General features: G+C 44.5%; 1 protein-coding gene across 2 annotated transcripts in view; it reads right to left on the minus strand.

The window, feature by feature from the left end:
• Nucleotides 1-19024, minus strand: part of LOC137432912 (collagen alpha-1(XII) chain) — a 305761-nt gene that overhangs the window by 187976 nt on the left and 98761 nt on the right. For both annotated transcript variants that reach the window (XM_078783725.1, XM_078783726.1), the window contains exons 8-11: nt 6476-6625; nt 3422-3541; nt 1113-1268; nt 678-824 (exon numbers count right to left, since the gene is read on the minus strand). In XM_078783725.1, coding sequence (XP_078639851.1) covers nt 678-824; nt 1113-1268; nt 3422-3541; nt 6476-6625 — 573 coding nt within the window. The remainder of the gene's footprint in view (nt 1-677; nt 825-1112; nt 1269-3421; nt 3542-6475; nt 6626-19024) is intronic.

A 19024-nucleotide genomic window follows, 5' to 3' on the forward strand; every position in this document is an offset into this window, starting at 1 on the left:
CCAAGACAATGAAACTTACACAGGTTGCTAGGCAATGCTAACACTGAGCTCTTCCGCCACTTATTATATATTTTTTTGCTGTATTTACATTACAAATTACTGTACCGGTAACCCTTTAAATAAAGAGATCATTATAATCGCTTTTTATTAACTCGAGTTATTTAACTGTTTGCAGAATGCAAGCACAATGGGCTTTTAAAACAAGAAAGAAGACCAAAATTTATACATTACAAAGGAACCCATTACAAGTGATTCTTTATCTCTGATCTGTGATGTGCTTCAGTATTCATATGTTTGAAGTATTGCTAATTACTGATTAATCGTAGTAATTAGCATTATTTGAATTACTAAGTAATCATAGTAATGATAGCACTCTTTAAATATTGCATACTTAATTATATTTCATTTTGGGTCACATGATGCCATTTTTTTGGTCATTGTTTGATTAATATAGTTATGAATATGCAACATTTTAGTTTGTCTTTGCATTTGCATATCATTGTAACCTCGTGCTCTTGAATATAAATCTTTTTCACAAAGAACATCATCAAATATATAAAGCTTATATTTATTACGTCGATACGTATAGGATACACCCGAGTAGTTGCTTGCAATCTGCAAGCATGCCCCACTGTTATACCTGCATTCAAATTCAAAATTATACATACTATCTGTACCTGTTGCATCAACACTGTGACAGAGCATTTGTGTAAGGCTCCCCACAATGGAGCTCATTCCACTGAAATCTGCCACGATATAAATGTGGTCGTCGAGTGGCTCAGAAGCAATCAGCTTCAGTTCATTCTCATCGGCGTTTTTAACACCTGAAATGAAAAAGTGAGTCCCATTTGCATTGCCACAACATTGATTGCACATGAGTAGTTCACATAACCAAGAATGTTCGCACAACTTTGTATATATTTAACACACTTGAACAACAACAAAAACATGCTTCATCACAAACACTGTCTATTCTTTGAAGACTTTCTATTAATTAACACGTATCAGTTACTGACAGATGTATGAAGGAAGACATTTTCGAAATTGACGTGATATTTGAGCAATTCAATCAAACTATACTTGATATCTAAAAGCCATATGTCCCACCATACCAATGGCAAATACAGTGACGTCTTCATTGCGAAGGTTTTGGGCTGGTTCTGCAACATCATCTTGTGATTTTCCATCAGTGATGAGGATGCCGATCTTCACAACGTTCTTTCGTGCTTTCACAAAGCTGTATTCTCTGATGAAATCCAAGGCTCTTCCTGTTGAGAGACAAGCAAGTGAAATTGTACCAAGCATATGAGATGTCCGCGATTCGAACCCTGGTGTTGGGCTAGCGGCTAGGGTGCCGGCTTAGGATCCTAGGATCCTGGGTTCGAATCCCGGTCGATTGCTGAATTAACGCCAGGGGGGTTGACTCAGCCTGTCATCCTTCCGAGGTCGGCTAATTGAGTACCAGTTCACTGGTAATTCCCTGTTTGTCGTAAAAGGCGGCAAAAAGGGTTGGCGTCAGGAAGGGCATCCGGCCGTAAAACATTGCTTCAAAAAGGGGACAAAAAACAACAACAACCACGGTGCCCGAAAAAGGCCAACCCCCGCTTGCGGGGAAAAATGACCTCTAAAGGTGGTTTTTTATATGAGATACGGTGCTTTACAATGCTGCGCATAACGAAACCCTTATTAGAAATTCTAACAGAGCTTTATGAAAACTTTCAACAAAACATGTGTATTTTTTCAATAGGACTTATTTCATAAGGGGAACTTAGATTTCGAGGTTTACATTCATCCTTCAGTAGAATTCTGATGTATTTATCAACAGCACAGAACGAAGTTTGATTTGTTGGTCCTGAGGAAGCAACAGTTCTGGAGGATCAAGGACTTTAAGGCAGTGGCAGGAGAGCACATCACAACCCGGCACAAGCCTGTGGTGTTTGTTGTACACATGATGAAAAGGAGGGAGGTTAAGAGCAAGAGTGCGAGGAAGAAAGGTGGTGGAAGTGCAGTGACAATGTCACTGTAAAGTACAAGGAGATGAGAAAATGAGCGGAGAAGCAAAAGGTTTGGAGGATGAGTTGAAGTACAGAGAAGCATTGAAGGGAACTGCAGAAGTTTTGTGTGGAAGGCCATCAGGAAACGGTGCATCATCCAGCGACAGAAACCAGGTATGGTGGATGAAAGAAGTAACAATGGTAGTTGGTGAAAAGAAGGAGGTTTGGAAGAGGATAGAGAAGATGAAGGATAAAGGCAGACAACCGGATGCAGGGTTCCTGCACATGTATGGCCAAAATAAGAAAGCGGCAAGGAGAGCTGTGGCTCAGGCGAGGCCTGAGAAAGAAAAGGAGTTTTCAACAAGTTGGAAGAGGATGACGGGAAGAATGTGATCAATAACTTGACTCATGACAGTGATGACAATAGTAAGGTGGTGGGGGAGGGGTGCTGATTAAGGATGGTTGCGGAAGGCCAGTGGCAGCTGGGGGGAGGGGGGGCAAAGGCCAAAAATAAGGCCAAAAGCAGTGCAGTAGTTAGGTTGGTAGAAGAGATGTTCGAAGGTTTTTTAGTTTGCTTGGTTTGCCTTTTTGGAGGAGTTTTGGTTGCTCCTCGGATGTCGAATGGATAGACAGAAGGAGGATGGTTGAACTGAGGAGGGATGAGGTTGGTGTGCTAGTAAGCTTGAAGGGGTGAGTGGTAAAAATATAGCTGAAGTGGGATGGACACTTGATGCAGATTTGGGGGTGGGAGGAGAGAGAATGGCAAGGAGAGGTGAGCGGATCGGTTGAGGGAGCAAGGTATGAGGAGAAGAGGGATACCACGGCTGAGATGGAGAGATTTTGTGAGGAGGGATATCAGTAAAGTGGGGGTAGTTGGAGAGTTGAGAGATTTGGCTGAGGACAGAGGGAATTGGAGGAGTATCGTGTTCAAGGCAGGGCAGAGGGGATTGGTGTCATTGGACCTCACCCCTTATAAAGGGGAGTATTTGGGAGCAGACATTCATTCCCAAATAATGGAATGCAAGTGGATAAATCCCAAATACTTATGTCATGTCTTCTACTGAAAATGCTATTATAGCTATAAACTTAACAATCATAGATCAATTTTATAAGAAATGCTATAATCTTCAAAAAACATCCTTTTTATCTGTCAAATTACATGTAAACGCACCACTGGAAAATTCAAGTAATCCCTACTTTTTGCAATGTCTGCAGAAGTGTTTCTCAAATATATGAAAAATATACCTGTTTGATCAAAGAAGGTGACAGACCTTTTTTGTTATTATGATCTATGTTCGTGTTTCAATAAAGGAGTCGCTTCCCATTACAGTAATATATTAATCATATATACATATACAAAAATCATATATTGTGAGAATCCATATTCAGTGAGTGCTGGACTTCGGTGGTTTTGTGCTGGACAATACCTGTCAATGTGTTCCCTCCTTTATAGGAGAAATTCCCCACGGCCTTCAGAGTCTCATTTTTGGTGCTGTACTGGTTGAGTTCCCACTCATTTCGAGGATCACCGCTATACTGTGCAAGACCTGAAGGGTAATTGCACACAGAATGTCAATTACACGGAGATGCATTTTTCACATCAATTTTAAGGTCATTTGTGAGAGCTGTAATTTGATCAAAAAATTATTTCCTGCATTCCATAATTTTTCCTAGTCCTACATAAAAGGAAACATTTTTATTAATGCACGCAACAACATATATATATATCTATATATCTATATATCTATATATATATATATATATATATATATATATATATATATATATATATATATATATATATATATTCTATTAAAAAAAAGATATACAACAACAACAACAACAACAGGCATTTTAAGGCCATTTTCCCTGCAAGAGCAGGGGTTACCCTTGCGGTCCCCATGACAATCTTTTCCATTTTGCCCTATTTTCTGCATCTCTCCTTGTTAACCTGCTAACCCCCGCTCTAGCAGGGAAAATGGCCTTAAAATGCATGTTGTTGTGTTGTTGTTGTCTCCTTGTTAACCCCCTTGCCCACATTTCTTCTTCGACCATCTTTAGCCAAGTCTTTCTCGGTCTTCCCCGTCCTCTACCTCCTTCTACATTCATTTCCATCACTCTTCTCAACCAGTCACTTTCATCCTTCCTCAACATATGACCAAACCATCTCAAACTGTTTCTCTTCACAGTATCCACCACAGGCTCTATTCCCATCATCTTTCGCAATTCATCATTTGTCTTCCTCTTGCTCAACGATACTCCACACATCCACCGAACCATTCGCATTTCTACCCTTTCCAGCCTTTGTTGCTGCTCTACGTTCATTTCCCATGTCTCGCTCCCATAAATCATAACACTTCTCACACATGCAGCATACACCTTTCCCTTCAGCTTCAACGACACTCCCCTCCTCGTCAGCATGCCACTCAGTCCCCGAAACTTCTTCCATGCACATCTCACTCTAGCAACCGTTGCCGAATCTGATCCACCTTCTCTATTCAGCATGTCTCCTAGGTAACAAAATGTTTTCACAAAAAAAAGAATATACTGTATGTATGTATGTATATATATATATACATATATATATAAATATATATATATATATATATATATATATATATATATATATATATATATACATATATATACAGTACATGTATATTCTTTAAAAAAAAGAATATGTATATATATTGTTACGTTTGTAGGGGGTAGACAATGATTACCTTCGAACCAGGTAGAGTGTATAGATTAGCATGCTCTGATTGTCATGGAGAAGAACCACCATGTAATAAGTAGGGAATTTGTTTGGCCCGGATGTCGATTAAGGTGTATCTTCGTCCCCATTACGAGGAGTGGGGTATGTTAATTAGCTCAGGGATTATGGGTAATTTATCACTTGTATGTCGTCACCTCTGTAATTTATTTTCGATGTCCCTTTTGCCACCACACCATAGACATTAGCCAGAATCGTGCATTTAAACACCCTAATTAAAAACCTACCGGAAGCCAGGACATTGAGCACTGCCGCTGATGATATTGACTTTGGAAGCGCGCAGGACGGGCGGACCGAGAGCCACGCCCAGAAGGGCAGTTATTGGTGGGGGTTTTGATTGGCACAAGGCCAGGGTAAGATGGAACTTGGTGATAGGAGCAGGGAAGGACTGGTAGGGAGCGACTCGCTGATTGGCGAAGCACTTCAGATGACGTCAGCGCCTGGGTGATAAAAGAACGCGCTGGCGGACATTTCTCTCTCTTCTTCCTGGCCTTTTGCTCCAGCTGACATTTTGTTCTCTTCTCCTTGGTTGCTCGCTCTGACCGAATTCCCTCTTGCACTTTTTCTCACCTGGACCTCGTACGAGCAGTGGCATTTTTCTCTCAGGCTCAAGGGAGTGATCGTGAACGGCCGTGTTTGGAGATCTTGCTGGTGGTCGTGAAGAGGAAGAGCCGCGGCTTTCCAAGCAAGAGTGATCGGTGGACGAGCACTGCTGGCTTGCTGCAATGCGACACACAGTGAGGCCTGGGTTCCCGCCAACGAACGAGCGGTTCCTGCCAACGAACGAGCGGTTCCCGCCAATGAACCAGCGGTCTCCGCCAATGAACGAGCGGTTTCCGCCAACGAACGAGCGGTTCCCGCCAACGAGCGTGCGGTTCCCACCAAGGCACTGAGACGATTTTGACGACCCCTGACGAGACCCACCAGCAATCAGAGTTAAGTGCACACAGATGCTATTTATTTACAGTTATTTTATCCCTTGTCTGTGTTCAGGTCTTTTTGGGAGCGCTCCAATTTCGGAATTTATTATTATTTGACTGTGTTTTATTTTGTTACTGGCATTTCTTAATAAACCCAGCATTTCCTTGTACATTTTAAACTCGTCTCGGTTTGAGTTGATTTATTGCAGTTTTGAGGACTGCCGGTGGGATCCATGAAGGTAAGCGCTCCGGTTTCCTCTCTCCTTCTTGCTCCCCCACGCGTATTATACGGCATTTGATTGAACGCCTCGAAGTAACAGCTCGTTTGGTCATCTACCCTACGGTTTTCACCATACAAGGTAGTCACATGACAATATATATATTCTTAAAATGAAAAAGAAGAATATGCATACATACATATATATATATATAAATATATATATATATATATATATACATATATATATATATATATATACATATATATATATATATATATACATATATATATACTGTATATATACATTCTTTAAAAATAATACCTATATATTCTTTAAATAAAAAAAAAATATATATATATATATATGTATATATATATATGTTCTTTTTTTAAAAGAATATATATATATATATACATATAATCTTTTTCTTTTTTTAAATATATGTATATTCATGTATGGTTCAAATGGTTATTGAGGCAAAAACGGGCTGTGTATAATTTAGCTGCAAAGTTTGAACACATTTTGTCAAAATTGTAACATTATTCTTGTCAATCATCGTCATCTCACCAACACGAATCCACCCAGACTCAATGTCAAATGCTTGAACGAGGCTCTTGATGAACTGACGAACGAGATGGAAGTTAAGACGACCAATGCTCCAAGACCCGTCAACCAGGATAACAATGTCGGCATATGCCGTGCTGGCACATTCAAAAGCTGCAATTCACACGATGGCACAACATGCTGTTCAGTTAATTTAACGCAGACACACACACACACAAACATTTTTTCACACACATAATGCACATAATTCAATTTATCTACAGTTGAAAATGTTTCACACACACACACACACACACACACACACAGAGAGAGAAAAAATACACAATACTTTCACACATTATTTATATAATGCAAGATTTGTCAAAAAGTGAAAATATCGTGTTTCAAAGTGAATAATGATAAACACAATATAAAACACTGTGAATGGATGCAGTTCAAATTATAGTTGTTTTCACTTTGCAATGCCAAGAATCACAGCCAGAGAGGATAAAAAAACAACTTTTTATTGAGCACAGTGTGAATCTGCAAATGACATCACAAGTGAGGAATTTTAAACAAAGGTATGATATTTATAAAACACAAAAGCAGCTTCACTCATCAGTGTCACTCTGAAACCCCTGCTTCCCAAATTCCATTTTCAGAAGGACTTGGAATGCTGGAGACAATCTGAAAAACTTGCACAAGAGAAAGAAGACAAGGTAAATTCATCCAAATTCAATTCGAAGATGCAATTGATCAGTGAAAGTTGGCAAAAAAGAATTATGAGGACTGCTCAAGATGTTCTCGGAATGGGGTATTCATAATGATCAAATAAATGGTGCCTTTTTGTATTTTTTAATATAAAAGGAAAATAATTTTATAACTATGGTAGTTATATCCACCCACCCCAACAACACATTTTTGTTTGAATGTTAAAACACCTTGGACCAACAGACTATTTTTGGTCCGCCAACTTTGAGAATCCCCCATATATATATATATATGTGTGTGTGTGTGTGTGTGTGTGTGTGTGTGTGTGTATGTGTGTGTTTGTGTGTGTGTGTGTGTGTACACTAGTATATTTATCTACACCAGTATATAAATAAAAACCAAAACAGGCTTCAGCCATTAATAGTCAAATTCGATGGTGCACAAGCATCAACAAATAGTTTTAATATACACCTAAATGGGAAGAAGATACAAGTTAACATTTTAAAATGGACTAAACCAAACACAGTCAGATCGTGATTGTATCTCCGATGAAGTTTTGCAATGAAGGCAAGCTGGTCATATGACGTGCCTAATCTAGTATGACCTGTTATTGGTGAAGATCAATTTGTGCTGCCTCACGATTTGTTAAAAAAAAATCTGAAAGATTATTCATAGAAATTACTTTTGAAAAATTATTTGGAGACTGATGTCTTCGAGTATGACTGACTATCAAGTTGCCTTTGCCCGCATGAGAAACGGGGTAGAGATGGAGAAGGCAAAAATGCAAATGGCATCTTCTGTCATCGAGCCGGCAAGGCACAAGCAACAATTCACATTTATTGCCACATTTGATGCAATTTAAAATTAGTGCAGTGAGATGCTCCTTTTGAAACCGTTTGTTCGATATATGTATATTTTCATGCCCAGCATCCGTAATAAAAAGGATATCATACAAGACTGGTCTAATAGTGCAAATTCTTAGTGACAAAAGCAAAACTTCCTTCTATTCAAGGAGGATAAGTGGTATTTCACAAGGTAGCATCTGAGGATTAAAGATAATTTGCATTTTTTATTATTACTTCTGGAAGGGTTAAAGCTTAGTGTGAGGTGATTAATCATGGAGTAATGGTCCCTTGGATGACATCAACGGGACATTGATTAACATATGCTAACCATGAATTAGCGGGGGTAGAAAAGATCAAGGTTTTGGATGGGGGAAGATAAGAGATGGTGGTGAACAGCTATTTTAAAGACCTGGAGGGAGGAATGGGGCTGAAGAGAGTGTGGGGGTTTGTTCCAGAGGCGGGAGAAAAGAGGAATGAAGGAGTGAGGTGAGCAGAGAGTCTTGATTTTGGCAGTTTCACCAGAAGAGGGTTGCTGGCAGATCCTGTGCGACCGGCAGGATTGGGGGACAGAGCACAGCCAGAACAGGGGGAGCCTCGGCCGGAGAGGAGTCGGTAGAAGACAGAAAGACCACCATCCTGCCTGCGGGGAGCGAGTGAAAAGCCCTCAGAGTCAGCTTCATCGTGGGAGATTCCAATGATTCTGAAAGCTTTAGTTTCCACAGCGTGAAGACGAGCTAGGTGTGAGGCAGGAGCACCAGTCCAGAGGGGAGAGCAGTACTCCATCAAGCTGCGGATGAAAGCCTTGTATGTGGTGAGAAGCTCAGATGTGCCAAGGAAGGATATCGCACGACCGAGGATGCCCAGTTGGCGACTGGCTTTGGAGGTCAGCTTGGAAATGTGGTTTTCCCAGGAAAGATCATGGCAGATAGTGAGACCGAAAATCTTGAGTGACAGAACTTCTTCAAGAGGATTGTTCAGAAATTAGATGGGAGGGTTGTCCAGACGGTAGTTTCTGAGAGACAAAGTGAGAGTGTGAGATTTGTCAGGATTGAAAGACATGTTCCACTTGTTTGCCGAGTCTGTGATTTTGTCAAGGTCTGCAGAGAGTGAGGAGGCTGCAGACTGCCGATCTGAGGGATGAGGAATGGAGCGGCAGAGAGGGGAGTCATCAGCAAAGAGATAGAGAGAATTTTCCAGAGAATCGGAGAGAGCATTGATGAAGACCAGAAAAAGCACAGGGCCCAGAACACTGCCTTGGGGAACTCCAGCCTGAACAGGAAGAGGAGATGAGAGAAACCCATTCAGGGCCACACGTTGACTATGACTAGAGAGGAAGTCTGCAAGCCATGCGTGGAGCTTTCCATGGATATCATAAGAGGAGAGTTTGTTGAGCAGGGTGGGGTGCCATACTGTATCGAAGGCATGTCATATGTCAAAAACTTTCTTCATCACTTTATTCATCATGATATCATTTATCAATATTAGATCACAGAGGTGTGCCCCGAGGGCAGCTATTGCTTTGGAACCTCGATGGTACTTGAGGAGTTTGGAGATAAAATGAAATGGGCTTTATAAACAACACCAACTCTGACAAAATAGTTGAAGGAGGGAAAAAATTATTGTGGCAAAAATATCATGTAAAAACTGCAATGTTTATGGCATGCTATTATTCACATGATGGCATAACATGCTGTTGAGATAAAACTGGCATGTTTTGGTATTGTATTACTCGGTGATGGGAAAGAAAGGCTGGCTGAAGACTCAAGATTAAAAGCACAAGTTATGGACTGTAACGTGGAGCTTCTTTTTTCTGTTATTTGCAATTCTGTGAAATTGAATTACATCGGGCTTTTTCATGGCTGTTTCTGAGAAGGTTCCCATTCATTTGGTGCCTTTTGGTCAAGGATTGTCTTCCAGAATTGTGACAGAAATAATCAGCGTGTTTAGAACTTTGAACATCGTGTCTGCCATATGAAGCACAACAAAATGTTTTCATGAGATGCCAATTTGCTAAAAACCTCGGTGGTTATGTAATGGGGAACATGTTTGAAATGATTGAGGAAAGGGAAGAGACAGAGAATAACAGAGAAAGAAAAAGAACGTAGTGTATATATATATACAGACTTGGCATTTAATATGGAATATTTTTTTTTTCTTGACATGGGTTTACTTTCTGAACTCGGTGTATCAATCTGGTGAGTTTCTTTTACCCTTCCGTGTTGTCTTTGTTGAAAGAACCATGTCACTGATTGTGTTTCGCAGCAAGAAGTCAATAACAGGATTATATCACAGGTGGCGTGACAAAATTTAAGTACAGGTACATTTGACGATTGGCATTCACAATTGGGTATACTAGGGCATGCCCGTACGTGGGTGCAATGCCCGTACGTGGGTACGTGGGTACGTGGGTGCGAGTACGGTGACAATCCCCCCCCCCCCCCCCTCTATTTACATGAAATGGTTTGGTTCATGAAATGGTTTGGTTCATTCGCAAAGCCAAAGCGAACGGCTTGCGAGTACGGTGACAATCCCCCCCCTCTATTTACATGAAATGGTTTGGTCCAAAGCGAACGGCTTGCGGAGTTTGGTAAAGAAATCGCCATATCGTGCACAAACGCGCAGGAAAGCGAAAGAATCGCAAATTAGTTTTAATTAGTTTTAAAACATAGTTTAACGCCCGAGCGAGTTTAACGCAATCGCAAATCGCATCGCAAAGCAAAAGAATCGCAAATTAGTTTTAATTAGTTTTAAAACATAGTTTAACGCCAACATAGTTTGCCGACGGGAAATAAATGAATACGCTCTCAAATGTACCGTCCGAGGCAGAGTCTGTTCGCCACGTTCGGCACACGTGATAGCTCGCTGCTCTCTGATTGGTTGAATCATTTTTTGGACATAGCTCGGTAACTACTTCTCCGATTAATTTAAAACCTTGAAAAGGCACATCCTCGGGTCCCCAGCAATATACCTGGCAAGTTTCAAGTATATCGGACCCGTGGTTGTCGAGAAACAGCGGTCACAGACAAACACACAGACATACACACACACACACAGAGATTGCTGGAATTATAGATAGATAAGGGTTGTTGCGTTCTGTATTAGTGGAAAACAACTGCTGCACGTCTACAAAAGTTATTGCCGCTTCCTCTGGAGATGGTCCGTCAACTTGACAATGCTGTTTGTCATGGAGTGGTGGCTTTACAAAATTCTGGCATGAAACAGCGCGCTATTGTTCGGCAGTATGGCATCACTCAAGTTCAGGTGTCAAAGATCCTGAAACGAAATGCTCAGAGGGGTGTCCCTACTCCAATACCGAGGCCAGGACGTCCACGCAGAAACACAAGGATAGATGATCGCCAGCTGCACCGGTTAGTCTGCAATGGCCGTACCAAGTCAGCTAATCGGCTTAGGGCTGAGTGGCAGAAACTGACAAATGTGCCTGTATCCAGAAGGCTAGTCGACCAACAACTGGTTCAAACAGGCTATCGTGCCAGGCGTCCCCTGAGAAAGCCATGCCTGACCAGACAACACAGCCAGCGCCGATTGCAGTGGGCCAGAGAGCACCGTCAATGGCAGCCAGGACACTGGAATCACGTGACCTTCAGCGACGAGTCTAGATTTCTGATCTATCGTCAAGATGGCCGCGTCTGAGTGTGTAGACAAGTGCATGAAGCCCACAACGAAGATTGTATAGTGCCAAGAGTCCAAGCTGGAGGTGGTGGGGTGACCGTTTGGGCTGCTTTTCATGCAGGGGGCAAAACGGACCTGGTTGTTCTGAATGGAAACCTGAACCAGTTCAAGCACAGGGCCATTCTGGAAGAAACATTGCTTCCATTTGCCCGTGCAGCCTTTCGAGGAAACTTTGTCTTCCAAGATGACAATGCACGGCCTCATCGTGCTCGCATGATCCAACACTTTCTTGCTCACCGTGGTGTATAGCATATGGAGTGGCCTGCCATGTCCCCGGATATGAATCCGATAGAGAACTTTTGGGCAGAATTAACGCGTCAGATCGACAACTTGGACCAGCAGCCGACCTCTGTGCGTGAATTGCAGCAGGCTATTGTAACTGCATGGCAAACGATTCCTGTCCAAACCTTGGCAAATCTCGTGAACAGCATGCCTCGATGTGTACGTGCTCTCCTGAATGCTCGTGGGGGTTACACAAAGTACTGAACTGTAATTTTACTCTCTGTAATCCCAGTAATAATTTAGCTTTTGTTTTTGTTGAAATTTTTTTTGGCTAATGTGCAAAATAAAGAGATACTTCTGGAAAACGTACAGAAGCTTAACACAGTACTGTCTGTGAATTGAGTTCGATATCAGTTTACATCACTTTCAAGGATCAATTTATTTGCTTCGAAATGTCAAATGTGGTTTTTGTTTCTTTTAAAGGTCACATTAACAAAATCTAGAATAATTTCAACATAATTTCAATGAACTTTTGGTTCTAAGTCATCTTGAAAAGTAAGTTCACCGCCACAAAAAAAATATTCCATATTAAATGCCAAGTCTGTGTATATATATATATATATATATATATATGTATATATATATATATATATATATATATATATATATATATATATATATATATATATATATATATATATATATATATATATATATATATATATGTCGGGAGTGACTCCGACTCCTATGTCGGGAGATATATATATTGTTGCGGATATGGGATTTACATCCATCCATATCCGCTTGTAAATATTCCCCTATTTCCTCAATACTCCCCAACTCTCACCAATCCCTCAATCCCTAGTCCCACTTTCTGTAACCAACACTCTGTAGACCCGACCTCCCCCTATTTCCCCCCATTAAATGTCGCATCCAGGTCCACCGCATCTCACGTAGACAACTATAGGACATCTTGCTAGTTATTCTTAGTCTATGTCCGTTAAGGATTCGTTTCCATTTATTCTGACCCTTCGTTGCACCAGAATGTGATTGTATGGCACCTTTAGGAAGTTTAGGACCTCCCAATACCTCCCCGCAGCTCTTCCTCACAGTTCTCAGTAACAACAACAACAGCAACAACAGCAACAGCAACAACAGCAACAACAACAACAACAACAACAACCACGAGCGCAGGGAGTGCGCGTCCTCACTCCGGCTTGGTTGGCTTGGTTTGGTTGGCCATGTGCTCGACGGGGTTAACAAACAGGGGCTCCCTGTCAGCCCCTCGTCAAGGGCGGAGCCCTGTAATCCCCGCACCCAATGGAAGCGGTGGACCGGCCCCCAGTTGGGGCGGAACCAACCAGCCGAGGGCGTGTCACTCCCCGTTGAGCATGCGCAAGAGAGGGAGTGGTGAGGTCAGATGCGCGCAGAGCTGAAGGAAAAAGGACGCACCCTCCGAGCGCCGAGAGACCTCTGCCATTAAGAAAGACCTCCCAAAGACTGAGCTGTATCCTGTCCCCGAGCCAAGGTGCACCTTGTGCCATCAGTCTACCTGCCATCAATCCCTGTGTGAGTCAGCCTTGTCCGTTTGTCCGTGGTCTGTCTGGGACTAAGTAAGCCAGTTAGATAAGCTAATCTTTGCACTGTGTCACCTGCTGTAAATAACCTTGACTGCTCCTTTTCGGTTGTGTGGTATAAATAATAAATCCTGTTCCTCTTCTGTACGTCTTCGTCCTCTTCTTCCTCTTTCCATTCGATCGCTTTAGAGTTTTCCCCAATTGAATATCTGTGACGCGATTTGGCCAACGTTCGGGGTAATCGGGTTAACTGTACGAACACGGCGGCCATTCCGCTCGGTCAAGCAACATCTTTAGCCGTGTCCGTAACATTTGGTGTCAGGAAGTGAGATTGGACCCGAAGCGCGCTTCACGCGCTCGAAATTATTAACTGTGAAATTTGTTTTGTTTTAAAATAAAAACCCGAATTTTGAAATCGCGCCATGGACAATCAAGGCGATCGGATGTCGGTGGGGGAGATAGACGGGTTAGGGGTAACCCAGGATCAGAGGGGAGAAATATAGGAGAGCAATGAGGAGGCGGTTGAGGGGGTATCAGACGCACAAAATGGCGTCCTCGCGCACGAGGCTTCAGGTGCACAAAATGGCGGCCTCGCGCACATGGTTATTGTGGCGCCAAATTTAGCCACGCCCGTGACCGTAACAGCGCCGCCGATGGATTGGGGCCTTTTTATGATCCAAATGAAGGCCCTTATGGATGCTCAGAGTGAGCAAATGAAGGCTCAGAGTGAGCAAATGAAGGCTCAGAGTGAGCAAATGGGGAACCGAATGGATGCTCAGAGTGAGCAAATAAGGGCTCAGAGTGAGCAATTGGGGGTAATGGGGGGCGAAATGGGGGGCAAAATGGGAGAAATGGGGGGCAAAATGGGAGAAATGGGGGAATGGCTAGAAGCTAAAATTGAGGGGTTAGACAATGGGATAAAAGAGGTAAAGAATGGGTTAACGGGGGTGGAAAATAGAATGGCTGCCCAGGAGAATCAGTTAGAGGGGGTGAAAAATGGGTTAATGGGGTTAGAAAATAGGATGGAAGACAAATTACGGGAAATAGGGGAGCAATCCGCCCGGGAAATCGAACAGATGGGGAACCAGATGGAGGAGATGAAGGAGGAGATACGACGAGGTGTAAGTGAGGAGGTCTCGGGGGTACGCGAGGAGGTAAAGCGAGGCGAAAAGTAATAGAGAAAGAGGTGAGGAATAATACGGCGAGGTTACAAGGGTGAATAGAAGATCTGACGGAGGAGGTGGAACAGCTGACAGAGGGACAAACGGAGTTAGTGGAGCAGGTTCAAAGGAACACTGCGGTATTAGGAGGGTTATAAGCGACACAAAACGACATAAAAAATGACTTAGTAGCGACACAGAGGCAATGTCAGATGGTACGTGAGGGACTGACAATGAGGTTGGACGAGGTGACAGAGGTAATGGAGACGAAGGACCGGCAGGTGAGGATGCACATAGAGACGGTCACGGTAGCCTTAGAGGACGAACTTGAGGAGACGCACCGGGAAATAAAAGAGGTGAAGCAAAAATTAGAGGAAGTGGCAGAAGAGGTGAGTGAAATTAAGAAGAGACGGACAGAAACTAAAAGAGAAATCCAGGAGGAGGTGATGGAATATGTACAAGGTCGGTGCTCAACTCATAATGTGAAGCTCACTAACCAAATAAAGAGTTTGCAGGTGGCAAAGGAGGTGCGGAGACGAGGTGCCAAGGTGAGTGGCGATATAATCGGAAATGTACATGATGTGAGGGGAGCTTCAGTCGGCTTGGGGGTTGTTGTGGACCCGGGTGTTCGTGAGAGGCCGTTGGTGAAGTGTGCGACAGGTCTGGTGTGAGAAAAAAGAGGTGTGCGAGAATGTCCGACCATGGGGTGTGTGAGGAAAAAGTGCGCGCCGACCAGTGAGTGTGCTGTCGAGAGTGAGTCGGTCGTAGCGCGTGTGCGAGGGGGTACATGGAAGCGCGGTGTGGTAAGTGTTACGGAGGAAGTAACGAAAGAGTGTGCGCAAGAGGATGCGCAAGAAAGGGGTGTAACGGACAGGTGCATGGGGAAAGAGTGCGCTGTCAAGAGTAAGGGGGAATGCACGCCTGTGGTGAGTGTTACAGAGGGTGTAACGGGAGAGTGTGCGCAAGAGTATGCGTGAGAAAGGTGTGTAACGGACAGGTGCATGGGGAAAGAGTGCGCTGTCAAGAGTAAGGGGGAATGCACGCCTGTGGTGAGTGTTACAGAGGGTGTAACGGGAGAGTGTGTGCAAGAGTGTGCGCGAGAAAGGTGTGTAACGGACAGGTGCATGAGGAAAGAGTGCGCTGTCGAGAGTAAGGGTGAGTGCGCGACCGAGAGTGGAGGTGAAAGTAGTGAGAGTGACACGGAGCGTGAGTTGGTTGTGACAGGTGAGCGAGGATGTACACCTGGAATGGAAGGATGCACACCTGGAATGGTAGAGCGTGTGTGGGAATGCACACTTGAGTTGGTCGTGAGGCAAGTGGTTGGGTGTGCGAGTGAGAGCACAACTGTGATTGTCACAGAGGAGGTGACCGAGGAGGGAGCGCGAAGAGGTGTGTTGGTGAGGTGTGCGAGCGACGAATGTGTGCCAAGGTGTTCGGTGGTCAGGTGTGTGACCAAGTCTGTGAGCGGAATGAGTGTACCGAGGTGTGTAAGGAAAGGTACGAGGAGCATGGGAACAGCTGGAGGTATGAGCAAGAAAGGGGTAGCGTATGCGTGTAAGCATGCAGGTGAGGCATCGACGGTAACCGGGTTAGCGGTTAGAGCGACTTTTAGCCGAATCGGGCCCTCGGTGCGTGCCGGGCTTCGCGTGCCGCGAGAACCAGCGGGGATCCGAGCCACGGCGGGTTCGAAAGGACCGCCGTACGCGATCCACGCTGGGCCTCGCTTGGAACGGCCGCGTCCATGCTCAACTAGGCAGAGCGGGCAGCTCGATAGGAAGGGTCGTCATGGCGACCACTTTTTGTTGAGACGTGCCGGCAGGTCGAGATCGGGACATTGGATGGCTCCACGCCGAGGTGGTGCGTGGGATCTCGGCCCGGGTAAGCCCCCGTCCCTGCCCCGAATGCGGGACGTATCCAGCCGCTGGCACAAAACAACCCGCATTCATTGCTCGGCTGTACGAAGCCGAGCTTTCGAAGTGAATTGGCGCACCGAGAGGATCTAATAAGTAGACGGGTGATGAGGTTAGTGTTTTGGACCCAAAATTAGAAAAAGGCAAAATTTAATGATTGGCAAAGGATTGGCAGTAATGATTGGCAGATGATGGGTAGTGATTGGCAAATTTTTGATTTGTTGGATTTGGTGTGCAAAATTGATAGTGGGAACGTCCCCCATGTGGAGGGATGGCAACTCTGTCATCCCTCACAGCGGGGGGCAAAGGAGCACTAGATTATGGGGTTGATGGCAGTGAAAACTAGCCCGGGTGGGTTAGGATATTGTGTGTAGGGCCCTAGAAGATGACATTAGGTAACGGTAAGATTAGTTAGTGACAATGACACCTGTAGTGGGGACGCAGGTAGATTAGAGTGGATGATAATGACGTGGTATGTGCTTAGTTTAAAGGGAAGACGGGGAGCACTAAGTTAGCAGGGCAACAGGTAGTTCAGATGATGCCGTGTGTTTGAGGATTGAACAGGTGAGATTGAACAGGTGCGATTAAACAGGTGTGATTGCACAGTTGTGCAACTGGACAGGTGTGTGGAGCAGTGTATGAGTAGGAGTGTTAGTGATGAGTTGTGCTGACCCAATGGTCCAGGGAGAAGGAGGGTGCAGGTGGCACCAGGTATGATTGCACAGGTGTGCAACTACAGGTGAATGGAGAATGGTTGTGTGGAATACACCATGTGGAATATCTGGAGTATTGGAATGGATGGTCGTGGAGTGAGTAGGATGGGAACTGTGGAGTGGAGTGGATGGTGCGGAGGTGTGAATGGGGGAAGAGTGGACCCCCATCACGGATACCCGGGGCGGGTAGTGTAAGTGTTAGGTAAGAGGGTATAGGTAAATTGTGGTTGGATATTGGCATCTGTGGTGCGAGTGGAAGAATGGTATTTGGATGGGTGCATTAGTGTTGTGGAAATGGCTGGGCGTGTAGCCTGTTAGTGTGTGTAGTTGGTTTGAGCACTCCACCACTGTGAGGATGTCGGCCAGGTGAGGCCGCAGGTGGGCTCTGGGAGCCGGTAGTTGTTGTGGATGGGGCCCGAGGATCCGGAGGACGGACCCGGGTAGCCCAGTGCCGGAGGGCACCAAGGGGTGACAGAGCCAGGAGGGGCCTTCCCCAGTTAGATAGGTTAGGGTGAGGAGCAGGTAAGCTCGGGTGGCAACTACAGTGGTGGAGGTGTGCAGGTGGGTAGACCTGCTGGGAGAGCTACACGTCACAGCCCAGAAATTGTGCGAGGGCACCGGGAGATGAATCGGGGGAGTGAGACCCCAAATTGAGAAGCACCACAGTTTGGTCAATGGGAATTGGTTTTTAGAACCCATAGTGTAAGTGGCCAATGGATTGGCAGGGAAAGACCCTGGGTAGTGTAAAGTGTGTTAAAGTCATTTAGAGGATAGTTAGGAAGAAGGATCTCCTCGCACCATCTGCATCCACTCACCTGAGGTGACAGGTACTCCACACCATGCCATGTTTTGATTATTTTTTACTGTGCAAATGTTTGGATTGTGAGACGCATCATGACGTGGGTGTGACATTGTGCTTTGTTGTTCCATCTCTTCCTCCTTATGAGGATTGATGATGAATTGGGTGATGGCAAATTTTGGTTAGAGGGATTGTGGTGACGAATTTGGTATTGGAGAAATATGGGGAGACGAGACATTAGCGACGAATTTGTAAAGGTGTAAATTTTGTACATATGGGGTAAGGGCAAGGGTAGTGTAGGTGACAGAGGGGTGACGTACGGTAGGGACGAGCTTTCTCATTTCGCTCTCCGTACGCATTTCGCCTTGCATTGCCTTATTGACGTGTACCCTTGTGACCTTACCCCTCGCTCATTTCTCTTGTCCCCCTTTTGTCTCCCACATGACCTGTGCGCCATTGGGTGCCGAGGGGAGCGTGCTTGAGTCGGCCATTGTGCGCCCGGAACTCTCAGAACCAGCTGTCTGCATCGATGCACCACATTATGGACCACATGTCTGTGGCCGAGCACCACTTATGGACCCCATGGGTTGGGGCATGGCCCCTCTGCTGGAACCGGCCATGAGGGCCCGAAATCTTGCTGGCGGACCTTGGCCACAGGGCACCGATGCCCCACAGGTGAACCACACGTAGTCGGCCCTGTGGGCCATAAATAAAATAAATAAAATGGACACGTTTGGGCAAGCTTTATTGCAAATAGGCCGCCAGTAAGAAAATGAAAGAAAGACAACAACTGGAAGACAATAATAATAGCCAGCAGAGGGAGCCGAAGAGCAAGAAACACCTGCAGGGTTTGGGTTTGTTGGTTTTATTTTATTGATGAACAGTGGTGACTGCACTGATTGGTGCTTGAGAATGTATTGGTGCGTTTTGGGTGTTTTCATGGTGC

The sequence above is a fragment of the Myxine glutinosa genome, chromosome 8, assembly GCF_964187855.1.
Source record: "Myxine glutinosa chromosome 8, kmMyxGlut1.1, whole genome shotgun sequence".
NCBI classification, from domain to species: domain Eukaryota; kingdom Metazoa; phylum Chordata; class Myxini; order Myxiniformes; family Myxinidae; genus Myxine; species Myxine glutinosa.